At 43.3% G+C, this 23,610-nt stretch overlaps 1 protein-coding gene across 1 annotated transcript in view; it reads right to left on the reverse strand.

The window, feature by feature from the left end:
- Positions 1-553: 553 nt before the first annotated feature.
- The window catches only part of ADGRL3 (adhesion G protein-coupled receptor L3), a 318,746-nt gene continuing 295,689 nt past the window's right edge, over positions 554-23,610 (reverse strand). Inside the window, exon 23 of the mRNA XM_041412143.1 lies at positions 554-2,972. Coding sequence (XP_041268077.1) covers positions 2,167-2,972 — 806 coding nt within the window. The 3' untranslated portion in view covers positions 554-2,166. The remainder of the gene's footprint in view (positions 2,973-23,610) is intronic.

The raw sequence follows: 23,610 nt of genomic DNA on the forward strand, positions 1-23,610 counted from the left end.
GCCATTGGCAGAAGTGGGGTGGGAAGAATGGTGTGGCCAAGTATGCTGAGGGCATTTGGCATAGGCCCGGAGCAAAAAAATAAAGAGACAGCAAACAACGACCAAGAAGGCCTAACGGGGACTTGTTTTACTCTTTGACATGCTACCAGCAGTTTTTAATCTCAGAAAACCCAAATTAAAAAAAAGAAAATAAGAAAATTAATAAAAGAAAAAAATTACAATGATTAAAAGATATGACACGTGAAACACTATACTCAAATCATCCATGTGTCGTTGGCTACTTTATACAGTAGGCACAAAACAGACCTAGAATCACCTGCAACAAATGTTAACCAGTGTTGTTCTTGCCCCTAAACAAGTACCACCAGCCTGATTTTTCTAGTCAGCCACAGCTGCATAACCTTTGTGCTTAAATTTCTCAGCTTAGGCCTCCTTTCTTCGGCATTGCTCACCCATGCTGTAAAGGAGTGGAGGCTCATACTGAAGACATTAATGGAGAGAGGAACAACAACGACAAAAAAAGAGAGATTAATTGTACAGTACATACATACAATATCTTCTAAATCGTGATCAGTTGTTTATTGGTTGGCAAACAAGCTTCACTTTTACAACAAATATTAGTAATGAGGTCATTCAACTGCTGAGACCATACAAAATGGATCATAAATTAAAAAAAAAAAAAAAAAAGAGAAAAAGAAGAAGAATTCATACTCGTGCTGCTAATTTACCTCCAGAAAGCCTATGTTACTTAAAAATCCGGTCAAATAAATAAATTTCCTGTTAGGAAAAATAATGAACGGAGGACTTTTTTTTTTTTAATTAAAAATCACCGCAAAGTACTTTTTAGCTCACTACGCGTCAATCTATTTTCTTCTTAACCACTGCAGTACAAGTGCCTAAACCGGGGACCAGACTGAGCCAAGAAGGCCCTTTGCTCCTCCAGGGAAATGGCCGTCTCCTGTAGAACCCCCACTACAACTACAGAACCTCCTCCCAATCCCTGGATGTGACCCAGGGGCCGGGCTGAGGGGCTGTTGGCCAGAGATGCTTCACAGGATTATCGTCACGATGGGTTGTGCACTGACAATGAGGAAGTTTGCCCTGCTCTAGTCTGCCAAAAGGTCTGCTGGCAACATGCCGGCTGAAAAAGGTTATACAGCGAGGAAATTAAAAGGCTGCCTTGGCTGAAAAGAAATGGTGATGGTGTTACTAAAAATGGTCCTTAGAAAGTGATGTTCGGGGATTTTTTTTTTTGCTCAGTGAGTTTTTTTACTGGGATGGGAAGGGGACAGAGAGAAGGAGCAGTGGACGAGGCAAAATAAAATTAAAAAAAAAAATAAAGGAAAGAGTTATGAAAAACCTTGCTCCTACTGGTAGACAAACTTACAAGACCAGCACAACAGAAAAAAGTTCTTATTTTTTTTTCCACTACATTAACAGGGACGCAAGTTCTGGAGGAACAGAAAGCAGACTATATGTGCAATGCTAGTATCTGTACATTACATAGAAATTGTTCGCTTCTCTTTTTCTGCCATTAGTTTTTATCATCCGTTAATACAGCAAAATGTAAAATATGCCTTTAGCACAGGATTCTAGGATTCCCTTCCGTCTCATTGAATTTGTTTACGTTTTGTTTGCTCCTGCAGCGAAGGGCGCTGCAGTGAAACCAAGTTGTGAGTGACCATAACCCATGGTGTGACCTGGATTGGTAAGAAAGAGTTTTGCTAGCTTGTTTTACGCAGCACTCCCACCTAGATGCGTCATCGCTACTAGCTTCAAATGCACATTTTTGGCCTTTTATTATTTTTTTTCCCTCTTAAATCAGGTCCTTGGTATTAAGAGCAACACAGCATCAGGGATTGTTTAAACAAACACGGCATAACTTGAGAAGGCCACGAAGTGTGCCGTTATCTATCTCTTTCATTAACATAATGAAGTCTGTCTGGAGGGAAGAAGGATGGGAAGATAAGGGGGGCACAGCAGTTACTGTCCTCTCCGGGCCGGCCTAAAAATTCCAGTAAAAAAAGTCTGAGAATTTCCTTTTGAACAGCATGAAGATTTAGGAGTACACACAATATTACCACTGTTTGGATTAACTCAGAACAGTAAACCGAGTGTTACGGAGAGGCTTTTAGTTGTCTCTTTGTTTAATTTTTGCTGAATCTTCTATAGACTAGTGACCAAGTGAGCGGGTCCTTTTGCATTGCCGTCCGGAGAGGTTCCCTCTTTGTTTGGCGGGACTATAAAACCGTCGCTGCTGCCTCGACCTAGCTGGTAGTAAGTGTGTAGCTGATGGACGTGGTTCCTGGAGCCAAGATTGGGCATGCTTTTGTAGTAAACGTCGTCGGCATCGCCACCGCCGCTTTTCGCTGGTGGAGGATCGGTCTGGGTGCTGGCGGTGACGCTTTCCGTCATGGGCATGCCAGCCAGTGCGGGCATACTGGTGTAGAGAGAATCCCTGTTGGGCGACTGGAGGTCGTCCGTGTGCTCGTTGGTCAGCAAAGGGAAAAAGCTCTCGCTGTTGTCTTGCGGGATGCGACGCCGACTGTAGAGGTGGGGCTGGTGGTTGTCCGCCGAGTACACCCGGGGAGGCAGCAGTGGGGCGTCCGACTCCTCGTGGATGAGCTCCAGGCCCAGGCTCTCCTCATGGGTGAAGGAGGTGGCGTCATCCAGCACGATGGCATCGTCCTCGCTCCCGCCGCCCACGCTGTTGACGAGTTTGTTCATCAAGTTGCGGCTCTGCTCGCTGGAGCGCTCATGGTTGTTCAGGTAGGAAGGGATGTAGTTGGAGGTGAGTTCCTTCAGGATCTTTTTCTCGAGGGCGTTCTCCGTGTGGTTGTACCCACGGTCAAGGATTTGCACGCAGTTGCTGAGGTACTCGCCGCTGGCGATGCTGTAGCTGTTGCCGTGATTACCATTCAGTGGTAGAGTATCCGTGACACTTGTATCCCTGGCATTGTTCAGAAGCCCCTCTGAAAAACATTACACAAGAGAGGGTGACTTGTACAAACAGGACACTCATGCAGGATGTGCACACTCAAACCCCCTTCCTAGGCTGCCGCAGCTGCTGGGGCTGGGCAGCAAGGAGAGCATCGCAGCCAAAACGGGAGGGCGCAGCTCCATCTAACCAGCTGGTGGTCAAGGGCTTCCCACCAAAAAAATGGAAAGCACTGTCAAGTGTGTGACTTGATGTGGAAACATCCAGCTGGAAGGATAACCTCTCCTGGCCAGCATTCTCCTACAGCTCTTGCGCTCTATGTATTCCTGGGGGAGCTGAAAAATTCATGACCCTGGGGTGGTCCCAACTGCCCTGGCTCTAGGAGCTTTGGAGGAAGGGGGCAATTCCTCCCAGCTGAGGGAAAAGTATTTGCAGCCCAGGCTGATCACTACCAAAGCTTTGTTTGGGAGTGTATCCTTCCTAGAGGAAAAATAGTCTGCTCTCCCCTTTCGCTGGGCAGGCTGTCAGGATAAAGACATAAGGACTGAAGGGCAGGATTCAGGGAGTAGCAAGGGGGAGGCACAAAGTGCTTCCTGGCCCAGGATTTTCTGGAACAAGGCTAAATGCCCTACCTCTTCTGGCTTAAGGGCACAACCAAAATTATTTACTCCACACTGGCCAGGTGGGGATTTTCTAATACAATTGATGTTGGAGGCAGCTGTTCTGGGGTCTTGTGAAGCCTTTAAAAATAGCTCCTATTCCACCTGCAAAGTTAAAGCAGTGGGTTCAGCAGAGGGTACAGGAAGTACCATCAGTGCCATGCTATGGTGGGCTCATGGGAACCTGAGAGGAGCAGCAGGGTCTCGGGATGTCCCCACTCTAACTGCCTATTGCATCTCCATAGGTGTGTCAATGCTGACAAATGTGAGGCTGGAGCTCAGCTCTTTCCCAAAGCACTACGGGAGATGGCAGGGAAGTGCTTTGAGAGCAATGCCAGCATGGGTGGGCAAGGGAGAAGAAAATCAGGCCCAGCAGTTAAGCCACCATGTTTTTGTTTTTGGGATCGCTGGTCTCCTTGGAAGGAGAGCAGGCATGGGGATGCATGAAATAACTTATTGACCTCTCAGCTAAGGGCTTCAGGCATTGCCAAAAACTGGCAAGCAACTCCCAGCAAGGCACAGTGGATCAGAGAAGCCATTAAACTGACAATTTCAGATGAACAGTTGCTCATACCATGCTTAGTACATGGCATGTGTACCTTCTGAAAATACAGGATTCAGTCTATATCTGCGATGGAGTAGTTGCTGCATGTCAAGGGCTGGAAAGCACTACTGAAGGCTTCTTCTTGCTTTTGAATGAAATGCCCCAAATGTGTCCGTCACCTTTTGGGTTTCTGAAGCTTAGAGGGTGCTGCTGTATCCTGGGTTCCCCAGAAAACGAGGGAGCTATGCCAAAAAATCAACTAGCCATCACAGACATAGAGCAAAGCCGTTGATTTTCACGGTGAAAGCTCTCCAACCGAGTCACGATGCTTGGGGAGAAATGAAAAGTGAGCATTTTTGGGGGAGGGCTGTATGTAATGGGTGACAGGTACAACAGCATCTGTTTGATGGTTACGTTGAGTAACGTATGCATTGAGGCACCGAGCGCTGCGCTCCTGCTGCCAATGCATGGATCTGGGGTTCGGTGCAGAAATAAAATGGGAGGCATTGCAGGTGAGAACAGAGTGGGGGCTGCAATGAAACACACCGTATAAAAATGCCACGACCTCGCAAATAAAAACATGAAGTTGGGAAAAAAAAAAAAAAAGCATACACAACTAAACGAGAAACTATGCTGGGTAAACGATACCACAAAAATGAGAAATAAACAAAGGAAGCATCCTCTAATCTCATCTATATATATATATGTACACATACATATATATATACATACATCCATACACACGCATACACATATATATATACATGTCTATTCATAGTCTTTTGATTTCAAAACTGTGAGATTAATTTCCTTTATTAACTACATCATCTATATGTGATGCAATAAAAGTGAACTAAAAAAAATTACATTTGATATGCAATGTTTAGCTTTACTCCCATACTTGTCTCTCTGTAGGGCTCTAAACGACAGCATGAAGAAAAGGAAAGAAAAAACAACAAGTAAGCTTACAGCGACAGTAGGAGAAACATGAGTAAAAAGCAAATTGATGATATGCAGAAAAGAGAGTTAACGGAAATAATTTCCACTGCCCAGAATACATGAATTTATTACAAGGTTTATTTCAGGTTAAAAATATTGACATTTTAGACAGAAAAAGAATTATTTTTCGCGCAATATGCAATAGTCTACATTTTTATTTAAAAAAATTATCACATGTAAACTGTTTTCCAATGCCATTATAAAATGTTCAGCGTGCAACACAAATGAAGAAATAATGCCAGGAAATTTGAGAAAATTCTAAGTCTGGTAACAGTCATGCTTGAAAAGACAGGCACTGTCATTGTCACTTCCAAAGTCTTAAAATGAATGGCTTTACTTACTGTTAGGTATAATAACCCCTGTGTAGCTGAAACTGAAATCTGTTTCCTTGCTAAAAATGTTTTGCCGTCCATCTTTTGCAACAGTGCTTTGTAAGAGTATGACTTTGCTCATCATGGGGCTGCTGGCATTTTACAAACTTTGGTAAGTCTGATTTTTACTTTAACCAAACATATGGCAAACTACATGGACTTGGCAAATAAAGAAACAAACAAGAAAAAGAGGAATAGTAGTTTGAATAATGGCATTGCTAAATGAAACTATTAAGAAAGGCTTAAAACAAGAAAAGTCAGAGAATAAGATGAAGAGGCAGTGATAACGCTCAGCTTCCCACTCTTCAGTGGTCTGTTGGATTTTAAGTAGAGCTTGATAATGGTTATTAATGCTTGTGAACACCTTCTCCCAAAATTAATTCTGACAAAAGGTGTTGGGATGTTTTCCTGCTTTGGAGAGACTGAGCCAGTCTATGTCTCTCAGCTTCCAATGACAGTGAACACTTGGCCCCTCACCTACCACCTCCTCCTTCCTCTACACTCTGTGTCCTGTCAAGGAATCACTTATGCCACTGGAACATAGGATTTTGGCCTTTTAGGGTCTGATTCCCCACCTCTTTCCAAGGGTAATTTTTAGGACTTCCTGCCCCTGGTAATTACCTGCTTCAGATGTGGCAGCTTTGGCTTAAGCAGAGACAATATTTTAAAAGATGTGGCTGGGGAGGGGAAAAGAAACAGGTGGACCAGATCAGTCCCTGGTTCCTTAGGGTGTCCTGCCCCACCCATGGCCAGCACCAGAAGTGATAAATGAATGAGCAAAAGAAAAAAATCACAGCCTTAGTGACGTGGAATGGATTAGTTGGATGGTGTTAGCTAAGAATGCCTCACTGCATGCCAACCACAGCCAAGGCACACCCAGAGATGATGACAGCATCTACTTTTACAATGCACTCTCCTGGCTTTATAATTCCTGCTGGTGCAGCATCCCCAAAGGGCCACTGATACCACTAGGCCTGGTTGGTTTTGCTACCCTTCATTTCTGCCATGGGATCTCCCAATAGTCACAGTTTGTAATTGTCCAGGCACCTAACCAGTTGGAAAAGTAATAGCTATACCAGTTCTATGGTCATTAATTAACTCGCAGCCTCCTGAAAAGAATGGGTTGGGTTCTGCTCCTTCTGAAGTCAATGGCAAAGCTCCAGGAGCTTAAATGGGACCCGGGTGGTCCCATTCTCTTTCTTCACCTCCCATGGATGAAGCCTGAATAGGTTTCTCTGTTACTTATCTAACTGTGTTGAACAGAAAAGCACTTGCAAAAAATTTATGTTATTTTTATGGAATAACATTCTGTTAGCTCAGGTAACTGTATCAGATTCTAGTATTAAAAATTTGAAGAACACAAAATTATCAAAATACATGTAACACACATTTCTGCCCAAATCACCTGTGTTCACAGTTGATGCACCCAGACCTGAACATCAGGACTCTTCTTAAGGCAAATGCTGACCCAGCATTACCTGTTGCCACTTGATTTAAAAGACTCCCATACCTCAAGGTTATCATGCAAGAAACTAGTCAAAACATCAAAGCTCATTTCCACATTTGCAGTACACTGAAATTCTTAAAATTCAGAGCATTTCATGTTTAACAGTAGCCCCTTTTCAAAAAAGCATTCTTAGAAACAAATTTATTGCACAAAGTTAGCATAGTTTAGGAAATTAATAAACAGCAAAAAGGTCAAACGTGTGCTTTCCTTGTGCTTTGAATGCAAATATCCTACTGATGCAGTTCAACATCTATTTCTGTCATAAACAACGTGCTGCCACAGAGTACAAAGGGGGCTTTCCTGCTTGCATTATAACCATCATTATTTTCCCTCTCTTGGATATCCTTTGCTGGGAAGTGATGCCTTCACTGGGAATGGAGAGCTGAGAGAGTGCTGGCACACTTGCACTGGAATGCAGTGCTACTCTGAAGTGATTCAGCCACCTTACAAGTAAGACAAAAAAAAAAATCCCATGGAAAGGGCAGAGCAGGATGGAGCCACCAAGAGACTGGAGCTGTCAGAGCTCCACACTCCCCATCTCCTCCTCAGACCCTACTTAAACACAGCTGCCTCTCCCTCACAGAAGCACCAGGACATCAGCTTACAAACATTGTCCCTTCCCACAGAAGCCAGAGCAGAGACAAACATGTAGGTGACAAATTTCCATAGCAGAAACCTCCATTAGGTACAACTGACTCTGTCTGTCTCTTTTTTGTTGCCAAAAGGAGGATATCAATTATTATCTAGTTTCACTACACCTTCTTTTGATTATTTTTTTCCCTAGCAACACAGATAAAATGTATAAATGCAAACGGCAAAACATTTCTCATCTCAGCTCTGCTCTTTGGAGCTAGCCTACACTTCTTTCTTCAACTGTTATTTTTCTTAGAGATCAAGGGCAGTTTTGTTTTATTTTGCATTTTACTCCCTGCGCAAGCCAGCACACTGCTGGCCACATTTCTGTAGGCCATTTCAAATGAGAAAAGCTTTGGTGGCAAAGGCCAGTTTAGCTTCACTTACCTTCAGTGGTGTTCCTGTTTCTGAAATTAATGGTTTAACAAGGAAATGCGCTGACAACAAAGAGAGGAATGGATGTGTCCGACAAAACACACACACACAACTCCAAAACAATACAAAAGCAAGGAGACTGAAAAAAAAATTGAAATCAAAATACTATGAATGCTTTGAGTAAAACTGACAAGAGTCTTTCAAAGTGAATTGGATTGCTCATGGAAAAAAAGCATCTGGAAGATGGAAAGATGCATTGAAATGAAAGGGAGGGGAGAGGATCTTTTTTTTGTGCCCAGTTCCAAAAAAAAAAAAAAAAGTGTGTGTGCGTGGGGAGAGAAAAAGTAAAAGGAAGAAAAAAAGAAATAAATGGGCCAAAATAAGCCACAGAAAATGGAATTCTCACTAGAAAAATTAGAGAGAAACTCCAGCACACCTTGTGCGTTGTACATGCTGACAGAAGGGTTGTTATAGACCGCCGATTCCCCGAGCAATGTATTATAAGGGTTGTTAGTGCCATGAGGACGAAGCAGAGCATTGGTTATAAGATGATTAGCCATGGCTCCTGGAGCAGCCCGATAGAAAGACAGAGAAAAAAAACAACAAAAAAGGTCAATCAGGCAAATGTGGTATTAAAAAAAAGGGAAAAAGAACATTCAGAATGACAACAGTTGAAATAGTCCTGATTACAAGCAGCCAGCTAATTAGACTCGGAAAACTGTATGCCACTAAAGCAGAACAGATGTTACTGACGATGCACAAATCCAAACCAACGCAAAAGAAAATGTATCAGAAAGCGGATAAGCTACATTTATGGTGGTTCCCCAGTTGCTCGGAGTGTAAGCAAGACTGCGCCCACATGCTTGCTACAAAGAAAGAAAGGAAGATGGCAGCCTACACAATGTGGGGGGAAAAACTCTCCAGAAAGTGCCAAATGAATAAAAAAAAAAAATATATATATAATGACTAACAGACAACAGCACATTCAACTCCCACTATGTGCTAGGATCTCTTTTACTGGTCCTTCACAACACATCTAGATCAAAAAAGCAGAATTAAAGAGAAAGGATGGAGAATGAAGCCTCTCCAAAAGCTCTCAGTATTTCTCAGACAGCAGCTGTTTCTCATGTCTAAGAGGGCAAGTTTCACTTCAGCTACTTCTCTGATATCACCATAAAGAACATTCACAACCACCTGAATCCATTCTGGAAGGTGAGAGCACTACAGCTCTGCCACGCATTTCTATCAGGAATGAGAGTGGCCAGGAAGTGCATGTCTCAAGGCTTTCTGTGTGCCCCACAAACACCTTGTTTCACCATTCCAGCACCTCTTTGCTGCTGTTTCCAAGCACTCAGCCAACATTTGTCCTTTGATCTTTGGTTTATCCCTTGGAGATGCAGCCTCTGGACCTGTGCTTTTCGGGATCATCACGGCTTGGCAGGCAGCTGCCAAGACCTACCTCAATTCCTCTTGTAGGCATCAACCCAGGAAGCAAAGTCTCCCCCTACCTTTTAGCTGACCTACAGGATGAAAAACCCTTAAGCCCTTGCTCTGGACCTCTTCTAATCTCCAGAAACATACTGAATAAAAAAACCTTGCCCTTCAGGGCCATTCCTACTGAGATCTAGAGCAGGAAGGATGACCATGGTTTTTAACCTCCAGGACTAAACTGTAAAGACAAAACCTTTTCCCCAGGAAAGTAAGTCATTGGTGGAGCAACTAGATCTAGTTAGGACAGGACTGTCAGAGAGCTCAGATGGCCTGGCTGCCACCAACATCCAATAGCTTCAACCCTAAGAAGTAACTGAAGAGCCAATCCTCAAAATCAGTAACCCTTTCAGGAATGCTTTTACCAGTGTCTGAGGCATGGAGTCCCCATTTGCCTCTTTTAGGTGTGGAGGTGGCCCCATGCCGAAATGAAGGCTGTCTTTGTGGGGCATGTAGGGCACTGGGTACAATCTCTTTGGATGGAGTTGCTAAGGATATATAAGCCCTGAGGACCTCTGGCTAGTACAAATCCCCTTAGCAGCGAGTTCTCTGAAAGCTCACACCTACTAATTATTTACAGAAAGGCAAAAACTGGCCAAACCTCAGGCTAGGTGGAGGCTGCCTCCTGCCCTGCTTGTATGCAGGCCTGGGATGACATTTCCCCATGTCTTCGCAGGTAGAGGAGGGAGCAGACAGTTTCTTGCCTCTCCCCCATCATCCCCCAGCACTTCCCAGCCCCAGGCGTATGGCATTAGCAGATCACTTAATTGGTCTTTTGAGCACAGGACAAAGTAGAAGGCAGTGTTGTATGGGGGCTGCATGCCAGGGAGGCTCCTCGACACATGCAGCTGGAAAAAAAAGACTTGTTTTCTCTCACCTGATACTTTTGTCTATGCTGATGGAAAGCAAGATGAGCTGCTGTGTTTGAAAATAAGGAAACAAAGCTGTCTCCTGTAAGAAAACATTATATGAACGCTTAACTAAGTAACCTTGAATGTAACTAATAGGTAAATGAGTCAATTCTTTCTTTCTGGTAATGTGTTTTCTCTCAGTCTCACATTCATCTGGGATGAGGGACTGCAGGAACAATTTCTCTTCTCGCACTAGTTTTATACCAGTGAGCACTAAGGCCATTAAAATTGTTTCTGCTTTCATCCCATTTTTAATCAAGCCAGGCCATAAAAGATTCAAAAAGGGGCTCACTTTTATACAAGTAATGAGAAAGTCCAGAGTTAATGCCAGCCATAAACTCAAAAGGGATATAATCCTCCCATTTGAGATTTAACCCCATCTCCAACTCAGTCCCTGTGAGAACTGATATGAAAAATATACCCATGGTGGGCTTTTGAGCTCTTTAGCTTGAGGTGTCTTTTAAATGCCAGCTGCTAGAAAGAACATCTCACCCAATATATCCATGGCCTGATCTCGACTAGTGAACCCCAGCAGGCAGGAACAAGGTGATCCCACCATGGCTGGGCAGGAGAAGCTGTTTTGCATGAGGGATGCTCTCAGACTGTGACAAGAAAGAAGGGATCAACCAGTATAAGCACATAAATATAGGTTTTGCTTGCCTTCATTTGCCAGAGTGGTGGGCTCTGGAATGAACTGAATTCACACAAATATGGCTCTTTCAGCCAACTTTTAATACATATCCATGATTCTGACTACAAACTTGGCAAAAAAAAAGTTGAAAATACAGAATAAGTAAGTAATTTTTGCTCTCAGTTATGTAAAAGATAGGGGTTGGTACTACAGCCACCCATTCCTCTATGCAGCAACTGAGCAAAGAAATTCCATCTTCTGGGTTCCTCTCCCATGATTTCATTAAGATTTTTTAATTTACTGTTCAAAATGCCACTTTCAGTGGCAGTGCTGAGTAAGTCTGGTGCAAATCCAAAATAAACCCTCTGCTAACATGTTCAGATATCTTTCAATACTTTCAGAGAACAAACTGAAACTCTGAAGCTTAGGTTCCTATCATGGTGAACTGGCAAACTTCTTACTCTGTGCACGACACAATAAATGTAACTTTGGCATCTTAAATACACAATTACATGTACCCTGTATTCATAAATTTGGGCTCTTGTTTCTTACTACCTGCTCTTAAGTTGCAAAATTCCCAGCCTAAAAGGGTGCTGAGAGAGGATTGCATCCAGGGTCCAAAAAGCCCACAGTTAAAGCTTTTGATAAAATGGTAATACACCGAAAACCCCCCCAAAAAACCAAAAAAACAACAAACCCCTCATTATTTAGTTTCTCTTTCCCAGGAGAAAGAAAGAAAAAATGTAATACCAGACATATATTTAAGTATCATCCTGGCTTTTTCCTACCACTTTATCATTGCTATGGCAACCAACAGGACTATTAGGAAAAGCAGATTAGGTCTGCAGATGAGGCAGGAGCAGAAGGAGCAGGTAAACTATGGAACTATGGCCTCATTTGCATGAAAATGGCCTTGGTAATAGAAAGCCAACAAAACTCCAATAAAATAAGCACAGGATCATAGTAGCGTGCTCTCCCAAAACACCATGGGGGACAGCAAAGAGGTTTATTCTGTGTCAGTGTGCGCATCACTGGGGCTTCAATTACAAAGGTCAGTGCGTGTCCAGGGGCCCAAAAACCAGAAAGATCAGAGCTGCAAGTGCCTGTTGACCACCTGGAATCTCTTCCCTGTCAAGCACTCTTGGGATGGGATCCCTGGCAGCTGTCAGGCCCGGTGTTGGCAATGTGCCTAATATCTTCAGCAGGCAGCAGTTATCATCACTTACTTTTATTTGTTCACTTACTGCTGGATCCTTGGCTCTCAGCATCTGTGGTGCAACACAGACCTCTCCCAGCAAACCCCACAGCTCTCTGCCATCCTTGCTTTCCTACATTCCAGCAACAGCAGCCCCAATACAAATCACTCCTTTGCCATCTGCTGCACCACCTAAGCCCAGCACACAGCCACCACTCTTTATTTAATTAGGGGAACTGCCTTCTATCCAGCTGTGCTGAATCACCTCCAGTTCTGCTAGTCAAAGGCACCCTACTGAAAGCAAATGCATTCTGTCTCCAAACGCCTGTCATGCTGTATATGTGTGGGGGCATGGAAAAAAGATGGGTTCAAGCTCACAGGTTCACCTTTTACAGCAGCATGATGATATCATCGCAAACATTTAACAGCAGAACTCGCACCTCTACAAAAACATTCTCTGCAACCACACTGGTACAACTACAGTCCCAAGTCTCTTTGTTTCCACTGGTATTCAACCAAAGTTCAGAGCAAAACACAGCTACCAGGTCAGCTCTAATATCCAAAATTACATTCAAATTTGGGTTTCTGGAAAGGCCAGTGCTCAGTTCAAGGCTTCCTGATGCTAGATTTCCTCAAGTGAAGGATTTGCAGGCTGTGATCACAAGGAGAAGGAAATTATGGTCTTTCAGAAGGCAAGTATTTGCTCCTTCCCCTCTCACAGCATCGATGATCCTCATGATTCAAGCACAACAGATCCAGCCGTGCTGGATTTAAAAGGCCAGGAGAAGCCATGGCTTGTTCTCAGGGTGCAGGGGGAGATCTGGAGGGTTGCACTTTTGACTTGCAAACCGAGAAAAACCAACCAGGACAAAGAAGATGAAAATCCCACCATTTTTAATATCACTGTAACCAGACACAAAGGATTCAGATAGCTACACTTAGCTACTTTCTGTGGCTATGAAAGCAGGTATTATTTTAATGACAGTATGCAACCAAATGGAACCTTTTTCTTTCCTTTCTAAGGTAGAAATTGATGTCTTTGATGCAGGACAACACTAAATATAGAGATAATTTTTTGGAAGAGATTTGTGTAATGACTGTATGGGAAAACTGCACCTTGTTAAACACAAGTGTGGTTTATTCACTCACTGAAAGCAAAGAATGAAAATTATGATGACAAGCACATGTTGCCAGACTCTAGACTGCATCACTCAGGAATAAAATTTTAAAAAATTTCTTGTGGGCAGCTGGCTGACAAAGCTACACAGGTTACCTTGAATGATCTGCATGGTCTACCCAGCTGGAAGGGAAACGGATTCAACTGCTCCTCCAGATTTTCTGAATCATACTGTTACTCACCATGGCTCTGCCTGGCTGGAAGGGTTTGAGCAGCACTGCTTTAACTGGGATCATCTGTCTGCACAGGCACTACCACCACCATGTATCTTCCTTGACTTCTGCTCTTTTCAATTGCATATCAAAATATTTTTGGTATGTGCATTTTAGCAGGGGATTGGAGAGATTCCCCCACTGCTGAGAAGATGTGACAGAAGAGCAGTTTTGCTGAGAAAGGAGAATGGACCAGCTTACAAATTTAATTGGATGAACAATTCAATGCTTTAAAAATGTCCATACAAAATCAGTATTTTCCAAATTAAATGTTTTCACTTTTTGTTCCAGAAGAGTGGCTGGTATAAAAGCTGACTTTGACTTCTTGTATTATTTCAACTCTTTATTAGAGTAGAAACAGAAATAGTTTAGAAAAAGCACATCTGAGTCATAACAAAATGTTTCATTGCCTCTGACCCAGCAATTGCAAAATTTAAATTTTCCTGGGCTTTTTTTGTTTGTTTCAGAAGGAAATACATGTCCTGCTGTGTTTTCAATCTATCCCAGTCCTGTTTCCTCCTTATTTTGCCAGCAATGTGACTCCCTTTCCACAAACTAAGGCACAGTGCTGTACTCCTGCCTGCTCTGACTCCTGGAACGCCCAGCTTATCTTGTGGTTCACATCCAGCATGAACCAGGTCCCTCAGCTTCTTGCACACCATGTCCTTGACTTCAGACTGCCTTGCAGGGACAAGTGACAGCCAGGAAGGACATGGACCATTCCCTGAAGGTAGAACAGTTCCTGAGCTATCAGGAGACATGGTTTAGCTTGGACACAAATGATGTGGTAAGAGCTCAGTCTTCCTCTAAGTGTCCACTAAAACAACCCTATAACGCACGCTCCCTTACCCAAAATGTAGTGAATAGCTCAGACTTGAATGTCACTGGAATGGCTTCTCTGCAGTGATTTCAGTTTGTAATTTCTGGCAGGTTTTATACTTCACTCAGTATTAACTTATTCCATTTTGCTCCCAGGGAAACAAAAGTAGGTTTGTAGGAGTCAAAGCTCTAGTTTTCTTTGAGACTTTGCTCACCAGCATTCCACCATGTGCTTTTCTACAGGTAGAGCTTTCAAGTATTTAATGAGTCCTGGTCTTCCATGTGTTCAAAATTTGTTCTAACAATAAATGCAATTATGATGAGCAAATTCACACATATTTGCTGGAGGACAACACGTATTTTCAGTATTTTTCCAAGTTCCTTCCAACAAATGCTCTGACATTTAGATTTATCAAGCTCTGTTCTTATAATAGCCAACAGGATTCAGTTAATAAACTTCAATAAACTTCCCTATTAAATTTCTCTCAAATAGGTTTGTTGTCACTTGCAGCATCTAATCTATTCATTGTGAAGCTATTAATACTGACTGCAGTGAAATGGAGTTTCAGCAAATGAGGTTGTTAAGCTCTGGGCCATCTTCTGCCACATGAAACATCCCGTGCTTTTATGCAGAGACAGAGGAGCGAAAGTATTCTTTGTCCCTTTTTCCCCTTTCCTTTCTTTGGCAATGATTTCAGATGACAAACTTCTGCTGGACTATAATCTGCAGGCCATGTTCAAAACACACAGCTAGTCTACATCCATTTATAAGTATTTGCTCACTCATTAGTTACCTTTTCACTGCCTGGAGCAGAAACACTGTCCCAGGATGGGACATTTCTTTATACCACCACTATCCCTTACGAGGGTTTACACCACATTGTGTCTCGACTATACGAACATGCATTATCCCCAATTATTCCTGTTCATGATTATTTCTCACTAAACATGAGGCCTCACCTAAAATGTGCAGACAGCCTTGCCTGTGGTGAAAATTGGACCATGCTGCTAGGAATCTATAAAAGCAGCCATGCTTTCTTCCTTCCTCCTTCACAGTCACCATATTAAGCCTGCTTTGCAGCAATACTCTGCCAGATCTAATACTCCCCAAAGCCTGCTCTGATTTCAGAAATTGCCTTGCCCTTACTTTTCCTCTTTAAAGCTGATCCACCTAATGACTGAACTTCCAATTATATGGCTGTCAATCCTAAAATCAAAGCCAGTTCATAATATCTCCCAGAGGAAGAATGTCATGTCACTCACTGAAATCACTGCAACAAATCTCAGCTAACTCAGTTCCAGGCAGCAGAGAGGCAAAATAAACCAGGAGAATATCAACAATGGGATTAATTTTGCACATAGGCAGAAATAAGAGTTAAACTCCCTAAGTTTTGATCCTTGATGCAGAAAATCATAATTTTTCTAGCATAAAATGTACAGCTGATTGGCTGATTGAGAATGGGCGGGGGGGTGTGATAAAAAAACACCAGAAGCAATTTGCTAGTCCAAAAGGCTGATGACTTTCCCTTACAAAGAGAAAATATTCCTCTGCTGTCACCTACCTGGAACTTCTCTACTTCATATATGATTATCAGGGTGGGTCATTTTGAGGCCAGTTGTTGACATTTAGCCAAGCCAACAGTTGCTTAACAGGGTTGCAGAGATTTTTTGGCTTAGAGACAGCAATCCCTTGTGACAGAACTGGTGCAATGGCATGTGGATTACTCCCTCCAAATACACCCACCATCTGGGCAATGGGTTCCAGGAAGGGGAATCCATGGGGTCAGGGGATGGTAAGTGTGTCTGTAAGAGTTACAAGAGGGAACAGAAGAAGCAGAAGGGCAGGGGGAGATAAAACCAAAGAGCTTCATTAGGAAAATGCCTAATGGTGGTGGGAAGATGGGGAGGTAAAGGAACAGCCTCCTGCAGTGGGTAAACTGGAAGTTTGAAGTCTTGATATAAATTGACTATGCTATTTATTTTGCAGGCTGCTCCTGGAGGTGTGAGCACTAATACAAGGACCCAGGGTGCTGCGACAGTGAGCACCCTTGAACACCAATCTGCCCACTGAAGAGTAGGAGCTGCAGCATTTGAGCAGCTGTGGATGGATGAGATGCTGAAAACAGGCCACAGGCTGCCTTTGGATTAGCAGGGAAGTGCTGTCAGGGATTCTACACTGCTTATTACCCCTTGATTTGCACCAAACAACCAGCACCTCCAAAAACCCCCTTCTCAAGTAGCAGCCTTGACTTAAAAAAATAGAAACTGAACATCTAATATTCCAGAGGGGGAAGAGACTGGCACTGCTGCTGTTTGTGGCTACACCAGAGGCCTCCAGGACCGATGGACCCCTTGAAACACAGACTAAATTTCCTAAGACTAAGGGCTTTGCAATGTGAAGGATGATGCTCAAGGGCAAGGACTGCTGCATCCCTTAGGTTCATGCAGCAGGTTGCCCCTGCCAACTCAACAACATAAGGCACTGACACCTCTCAGCACTCTGCACAAAGGGACAGGTTGGGGCAGAGTGCCTTGTTTTAGATTTGAAGCAATGACAATGAAGAAGTGAGACAGTGAGATTTGCACGTTGACGGATGATGGTCTCTGAATGGTCACTGAGGCTGCTGTCCCTGCCAAAGGCCACCCCAGGTTCAGCTTTGATAATTCCTCTGCATTTACATCCATCAAACCCCGAGCATGACTGAAAACAGAGCTCAAAGCTTTTAAAGCATCTCCAGGGGGTGTTGAGTTTTAAACAGACGTGGCTCTTGCTCGGCACCATATACCCAGCTGTGCAGTGATGGTACTTACAAGACCAAAGTGTCTGCAGAAAACAGACACTTTTCTTTAGCCCAATTGTCTTTGAGCTGTTAAGTGCTCAGAAACCAAGAATAATGTTTATTTTTATATCCATGAATATTTTGGTGAGTTCCCTTTAGGTATCTACAGATGCATTCATGAACAAGGAGAGCAACTGCAGGCACCTTGGACATCCTGTGAGTCCTCTGCACTGAACCTGCTTACCCCAGAACCACAAGTGGAACAAAAAATAACGGGGAAAAAAGTGACCATTAACACTGCTGCCAACATGCATGTTCATACAGCCACAACTCATTAATTTAAAATTAGTAAGTCCCCACGACCTAAAATGATCTCTGAAAGAAATGACATGAGAGCTGACTGACTTAACAGGAGAAACTGGGGCACTGTTTGCTGCCAACTGTAAAAAATTACAATAAATGGAAAGAAAATGGAGGAAGTATTTATTCTCTAATGTCTTCAAGCCACAAGAAAACCTATAGGTGTTACTCAGAGTAGGTAAGAAGTGTGTAGACAGACTGTGATAGATGATTTTGTGGTGTCCTCTGAATATCCTGTCAAGATGAGGAGAGGCACTTCCACCTCTCCTAGATCTTGGCTGCTTGCTGTTTGTTTTATATGCAACATAAATTTAGGAGAAATCTCTGTCAGGCTGGTCGCATTAATCCATCAAGGAGCAAACAAGCATCTTGTGAAAGGCCGATGCATGACAACAGTAGCACTTCCACTGTCCAAATGTCCATCTTCTCTCTGCTTTATCTAGGCAGCAAAGGGTCAGCACTGGCAAATGGGTTATAAGGAGCAGCAATTGCACTTTGAAGAGTACCAGGGATGGGGTGTGAGGTCCCTGGGGGATCCAAATTCTGCTCTTTTCTTTTTCTTCTTTTTCCCTCCTCCCCTGCTTGCCTGTGCTTTTTACCACACCAAATTCCACCCTGCTTTCACTGCTGTATTGGCCAGTTGTGTCCACACCATGGAACCCACCACCCCTGCAGACAGCTAAACTGAAACTTCTTCATCTTGCAGCACTGAGACACATCCAGCAGCACTCATCTCAGCAGAAAGGGCAGATTTGGTGACCAACACCTGACTCACTGCACTGTCTCAGTGCTAACCTACACCTCCTGTCTTCCAGAGTGACAGCCTCCTACCAAAGGAAGAATTTAACCTTCTACTGGTGTTTTCTAAACAACTGCTTCTGAAAAATGCAGGAAAGTAAATCCACCTGAAAACAATTCTGCAACACACACAGTTGTCCCTGCTGAATTCACAGTGCAGATACAATTTCAGCCTGGAAGTCACAGCTTAATTATATTTTTGGGTGGGTGGAAGGAATTTGATGGGAGATTTCATTTAGGAAACAATCAGGTCTCGGTTGGGTTAGAAATCAGGATATTAATGTTCTTCATTTTAATTTTCCTCTCTGACTCAGATTCCCACTGTTTGAATTTGAGCTCAATTTGTTCTGTTCATTATGAAGAAATCCACATGAATTTGACATTAAACTGCTTACCTCTGAAAACAGTAGCAATAATTTCCCTTTTTCCTGTGTGTGTTTCAGATTAAGTCGTTGTGGTTGACATAAAAACACAGAGGAGAAATAATAAAGCAAAGGGAAATCAAGTATTTATTCTGGAACGCTACCCAGAAGAGGAAACATGCAACAGCACTTATGCATTGGGGAAGAAAAAGCAAAGGGGAGGGACAAACAATACCCTAATTTCCATTTCCCATTTCAGCCCATTTGCATGGAAGCAAACAGGGAGTGAATATGGTTTTCCTAGTCAGGGTTAATATCTGTTGTGCAAATACTGGGAATCCGAGGGCTTTGTGGTGACCCTGGCAAGGGCCTTCTCTCTCATGAATGGACCCTTAGGGCCACATGGATGAATTTGTATTTAAGACTTACCATCCTTCAGGAAGAGCTGCCAGGGGTCCTGGGCTCCAATGTGGAACAACTTTTGAGGTCCTTTTTAGGACCCCCATAGGCCTCGGTGATCTTGATGAGACCCACCAGGAAGCCACAGCCCTGCTCGGCTCTGGGTACCCAGTCCTTGCCTTGTGTCTGCCTTCTGGCTGGATCCTGGACCTGCCTTGTAGCTCACTTTCCAGCCCTGTCTCTGCCAGTATCTCCTGGTGGTCTGGACCAGGTTCATCCCCTCACCTTGTCCAGGGCTCCTGGCTTAATCCCCTGTGGCACAATGAACCATCACTGGGGGTTTGGATTGGGCTTGACTCTCCCTCAGCTCCCAGGTGTCCTCCCTCAAGAAACAGCTCTGCTCTTACAGCTCCCTGCTGTTTCTTTTCTTTCACAGTACTGGAGCAGCAATGCATGCAGACCACCGAGAACAGCGCTTGACCCAACACAAGGCACTTCTGGAGCAGTTTCTAATATCTATGAAATCTGATGGCTTTACCCCTGGCCCAGTTATTTTCCTCGAGAGGGAAAAACTACTATGTGCTAACTTGAATTGATATACACAACTCCATCTGAACATTTTCCTTTTACAAAACACTGCCTTACACCAGTGACACAGTCCTTTGTCTCTGCTGCTCTTGAGCCTCAAGGCTCAAACAAAACAAGGAACAGGCCCTTCTTTAACAGATAACTTCCACTTTTCAGCTGAAGAAAAATCATACCACCACCTCCCTTCCCCCATCTTGAAAACCTGCAGGGTAACAAAGTATCACATAGTTGATAAAGATTTTTTTTCTCACCCAGTTTTCTCATATCTAAAGAGAGACACTAATTACTGTATTGCCTCTCACCTAAGACATGGATAAAAATAGGCTGGTGTCACATTGCTGTTTCATGCTATGACTGCTTGTTTGCAAGGCTGGCTGAGCCATCCCAGAGCTTTCTGACATTAACACTCCAAAGATGCAAACAGACACATCTCTCACGATCCTGCGGTGCCCAACTGGATGTAGCCAAAGCTCAGGCAGGCTGTTGCTCTTCCTTCATACATTCCACTTTTGAGCCTGCAAAGCCCTAAACTCCAGCAAACAGTCCATCCTACATGCATTCCTTTTGTACTACTTTTTCAGCACTGCATCCAAGTGCCTGCATTAAGATCACACACCAAACACCCTGCAGGCAGAGGGAAACTTCTTTTTCCTACTTATGAGGTAATCAGCTTGGTTCAGCTTTTACACCTCTGAAGTTTTCAGCACTAGGAAAATAAATGTAGAGCACAGGTCAGATGTGAAATACACGGAAGAAGTATGCACCCAGACCCAGGGTGTGAAAAATTGGACAGAGTTGCAGAATGGGAATGCAAGGAGCAGTATTCTCACTGGATCCTGAAACAGACCATGGTCATGGGCTGGCCAGGCATACTCTTCATTTGACAGTAAAAAAGAAAATCCGCAGCCAGTTTCTCTTCCCTTCCTCCTGATTTCAGTGATATAGCAACCCCAAATCCACATCACTACAAAGCCATAATGAGCAGCAAGTGAAAACAAAGTCAGACATCCTTTTATTAATCAATAATTAGATGCTACCTTCAGGAAATATCTGAAATAGTCTTATATGCCCTAGGACAGAGTGAAGTTTTTATCACAGAACACATCACATCAGATATATGCCTGAAATTCCTGGTATGATAAATTTGAATAAGTAACATTATGGTCAATTACCTTGGCAGGGAGAGGGGGGAATAGAAAATAAAAAAGAATATGAAGCTGAAAAGAGCCATAAGCAGTGTGTTACCTGCTAAATCAGAAAAGGACATAGCTGTATGTCTAAAGGAGGGATGCACCAACACAGACACCATATTCCAGACTGAAGCCCAGGAGGTTCATGAAGGAAGAAGGGATGAGATGTCATAAAGAAACGCAGGTCATCATACAGGAAAGATGGATAGCTAGAGCAGTCTTGCCTGGGATGTTACCATGTGGCAGGAGGCTACGAATATGATGAATGACATCAGGGAAAAAAAAGATTTCAATGAGATAGCACCCCAGTTAGTGGGTGTCTCACTGCTTTCTGCTCCCCCAGCAGAAACGTGAAAACTCAGTGCTGGCCCAGGACATGGAGAAGTGGAGTTAAGCTCCAAGACCTGGATGCTAAAACAATTCTGGGGACAAAGGATAATTTTCTTCCTGTTTTAGAACACAGGCTGCTCTCTGAAGCTCCGGGGAAAATGCCAGCACACACAGAATGTTTAACCTGGGATGATACAGATAATTTTGTGCAAAATTTTGTGTCTAGGCTGGGAGGCTAGAGTGGAAGTTTTGAACAGGAATGGGACCCTGTTGTATCAACCTCAGGCAAGGAAAACTATGGACCACACAGTTCAAGGCTCACATTTGAATCCTCTGAGTCTTAATAGCATGCTAATAAATAAAACATTAATGAAACAGCTCCTTTAAAAATGAATATATATGTAAATATTAAGAGTAAGACAAGAACTATGAAAAACATTGCCCCACTGCTCTGTTCAGACTGCAGTTCTCTGGAGAGTTTTCTCTGTGGAAAGCCCTAAGACCACGAATGTTGCTTTTCAGCTAAAATAAACAGGGTAAAGGGAGAAATACTTGGAGTCCCGTGCAGCTGGGATTACTGTTGATGTCAGGTGTTTTTCCATGTGGAACTGACCACCTGCTGCTTTGGAGATGCTATCTCCTATAGAAATATTTTTAACCTCCACTTTGCAAATACTTCTGTTTACCAGGCAAAATCCCTCAAAACCCAACAACGACAAATATTGTTCCTGCCTGTGTGAAAAAAGGGAGGATGACTGTAGAATTGTAAAACTTACTCAAGTCACTTCAGTGTTCCACCTAAAAGTCTTCCCCTCTAAAACACTTATCAGGCTGCTTGTGGAGCCAGTAGAGAGATTCAGGCCCTTCAGGTGATTCACCTCATCCAGTGTTACACAAGGAAAATAGCTGGAGGAAGCCTGCATTGAAGATGCTTCCCCTGCCAGTTCATTTCCCAACTGACCTTTAAATAACAGGCACATGTTGTAACAGGCTCTCACCACACTGGGATGAATACTGTCCACTTGAAACCTCTTCACTTGTCCCAAGTGACAGTCATATTTCCCTCCTGGCACAGAAAAAAGTGCACAACCAAGAAAGAAGAGGTACCTTTCTTTTGCTAACAAGCCCAGAAGATCCTGTTTGCTAAAACACACCCCTTGATAACCTCAGCTGCATCGGAGAGCAAGTTCAACTTCTGTGCTAACTAAAGGAGCAAACATTTCATGCATAACACATTTTGGTTTGCCACTGAGATGGAGCAGTGGATGGATGGCTGAGGGAAACTGTGGCTCTTGCTGGAACCGTTGTGTGACAACCAATTCCCCCCTCCATTAGACCCAGACTGCTGCTCTGCAGTCTTTAATGCAGAGACAGAAAGAGATGTGAGGGCGATGTATGTGGATAAATCAGGCATTTGCAGTAATGGAACCTTATAGTCAACTTTATTAATGAATCTTCAGTGCAAAGGGAAAATATCCTGACACAAAAAAGACCAGTGAGTTAAAGAGCAGTACAGCTCCATGTTGTGCCTTCCCTCTTTGCACCGATTTGGGCAGTGTGTATAATGCTCAGAGAACAGAATCATATACCCTTGGTTCCCCCAGCACACAGCACTCAATACTACTCAGCACCAGTCAAAATCCTTCAAGGCTATCCTCAGACAAAACTCACCCTAAAATCAGTGGGAATTCAGTGAGAATAAAGACTGAATAGGAACCAAAGTCCCAACTCAATTCTCAGTTGAGCTTTGCAGACTAACCATCAGGACCGGAAATACGTTTCATTTTCATCATCATGAGAGAACAGCTAGGCCCAGTAATCCCAATTCTACCCTCTCTTAATTTCAGCATCAACTGGACAGAAAACACAAAACAGAGTTTGGCACCTGCTTGCTCAAGGTTCATTCATAAAGTAGCTGCACAGAAGAGAAAGGAAACAACCTCTGAGGCTCTTTTTCTGGTATTTTGTTACCGCCTCTTTCCTACAACTCCCTGAAAAACACTTGGTTTAAAAAAGCTGTTCATATTTCCCCTTGTGCCAGACACCACATTTTGTTTGGCATATACATTTCTGATAGCCTTTCCTCCACAGATGTCTATAAAGTTCACATCAGTCAGTTCTTCAAACTACGTATATTAACACCAACACAGACAATTTTGTTCCAAGCACAGTTTTTCCTTACGTCTATGTTCTGCTGTTCACTTTTGCTTCTGTAAAGATGACAGTATTGCTACATATGCAGGACAATCAGGACTCCTGTGATGCTTAACACAGGCTGTACAGTGCTGTAATGGCCCATTTTCACTGTCAGCAACGAGGCCTGACACGTCAGCAGCTTCTGGCA

The sequence above is a fragment of the Onychostruthus taczanowskii genome, unplaced genomic scaffold (genome assembly GCF_017590055.1).
Source record: "Onychostruthus taczanowskii isolate IOZ18803 unplaced genomic scaffold, ASM1759005v1 scaffold38, whole genome shotgun sequence".
NCBI classification, from domain to species: Eukaryota; Metazoa; Chordata; class Aves; order Passeriformes; family Passeridae; genus Onychostruthus; species Onychostruthus taczanowskii.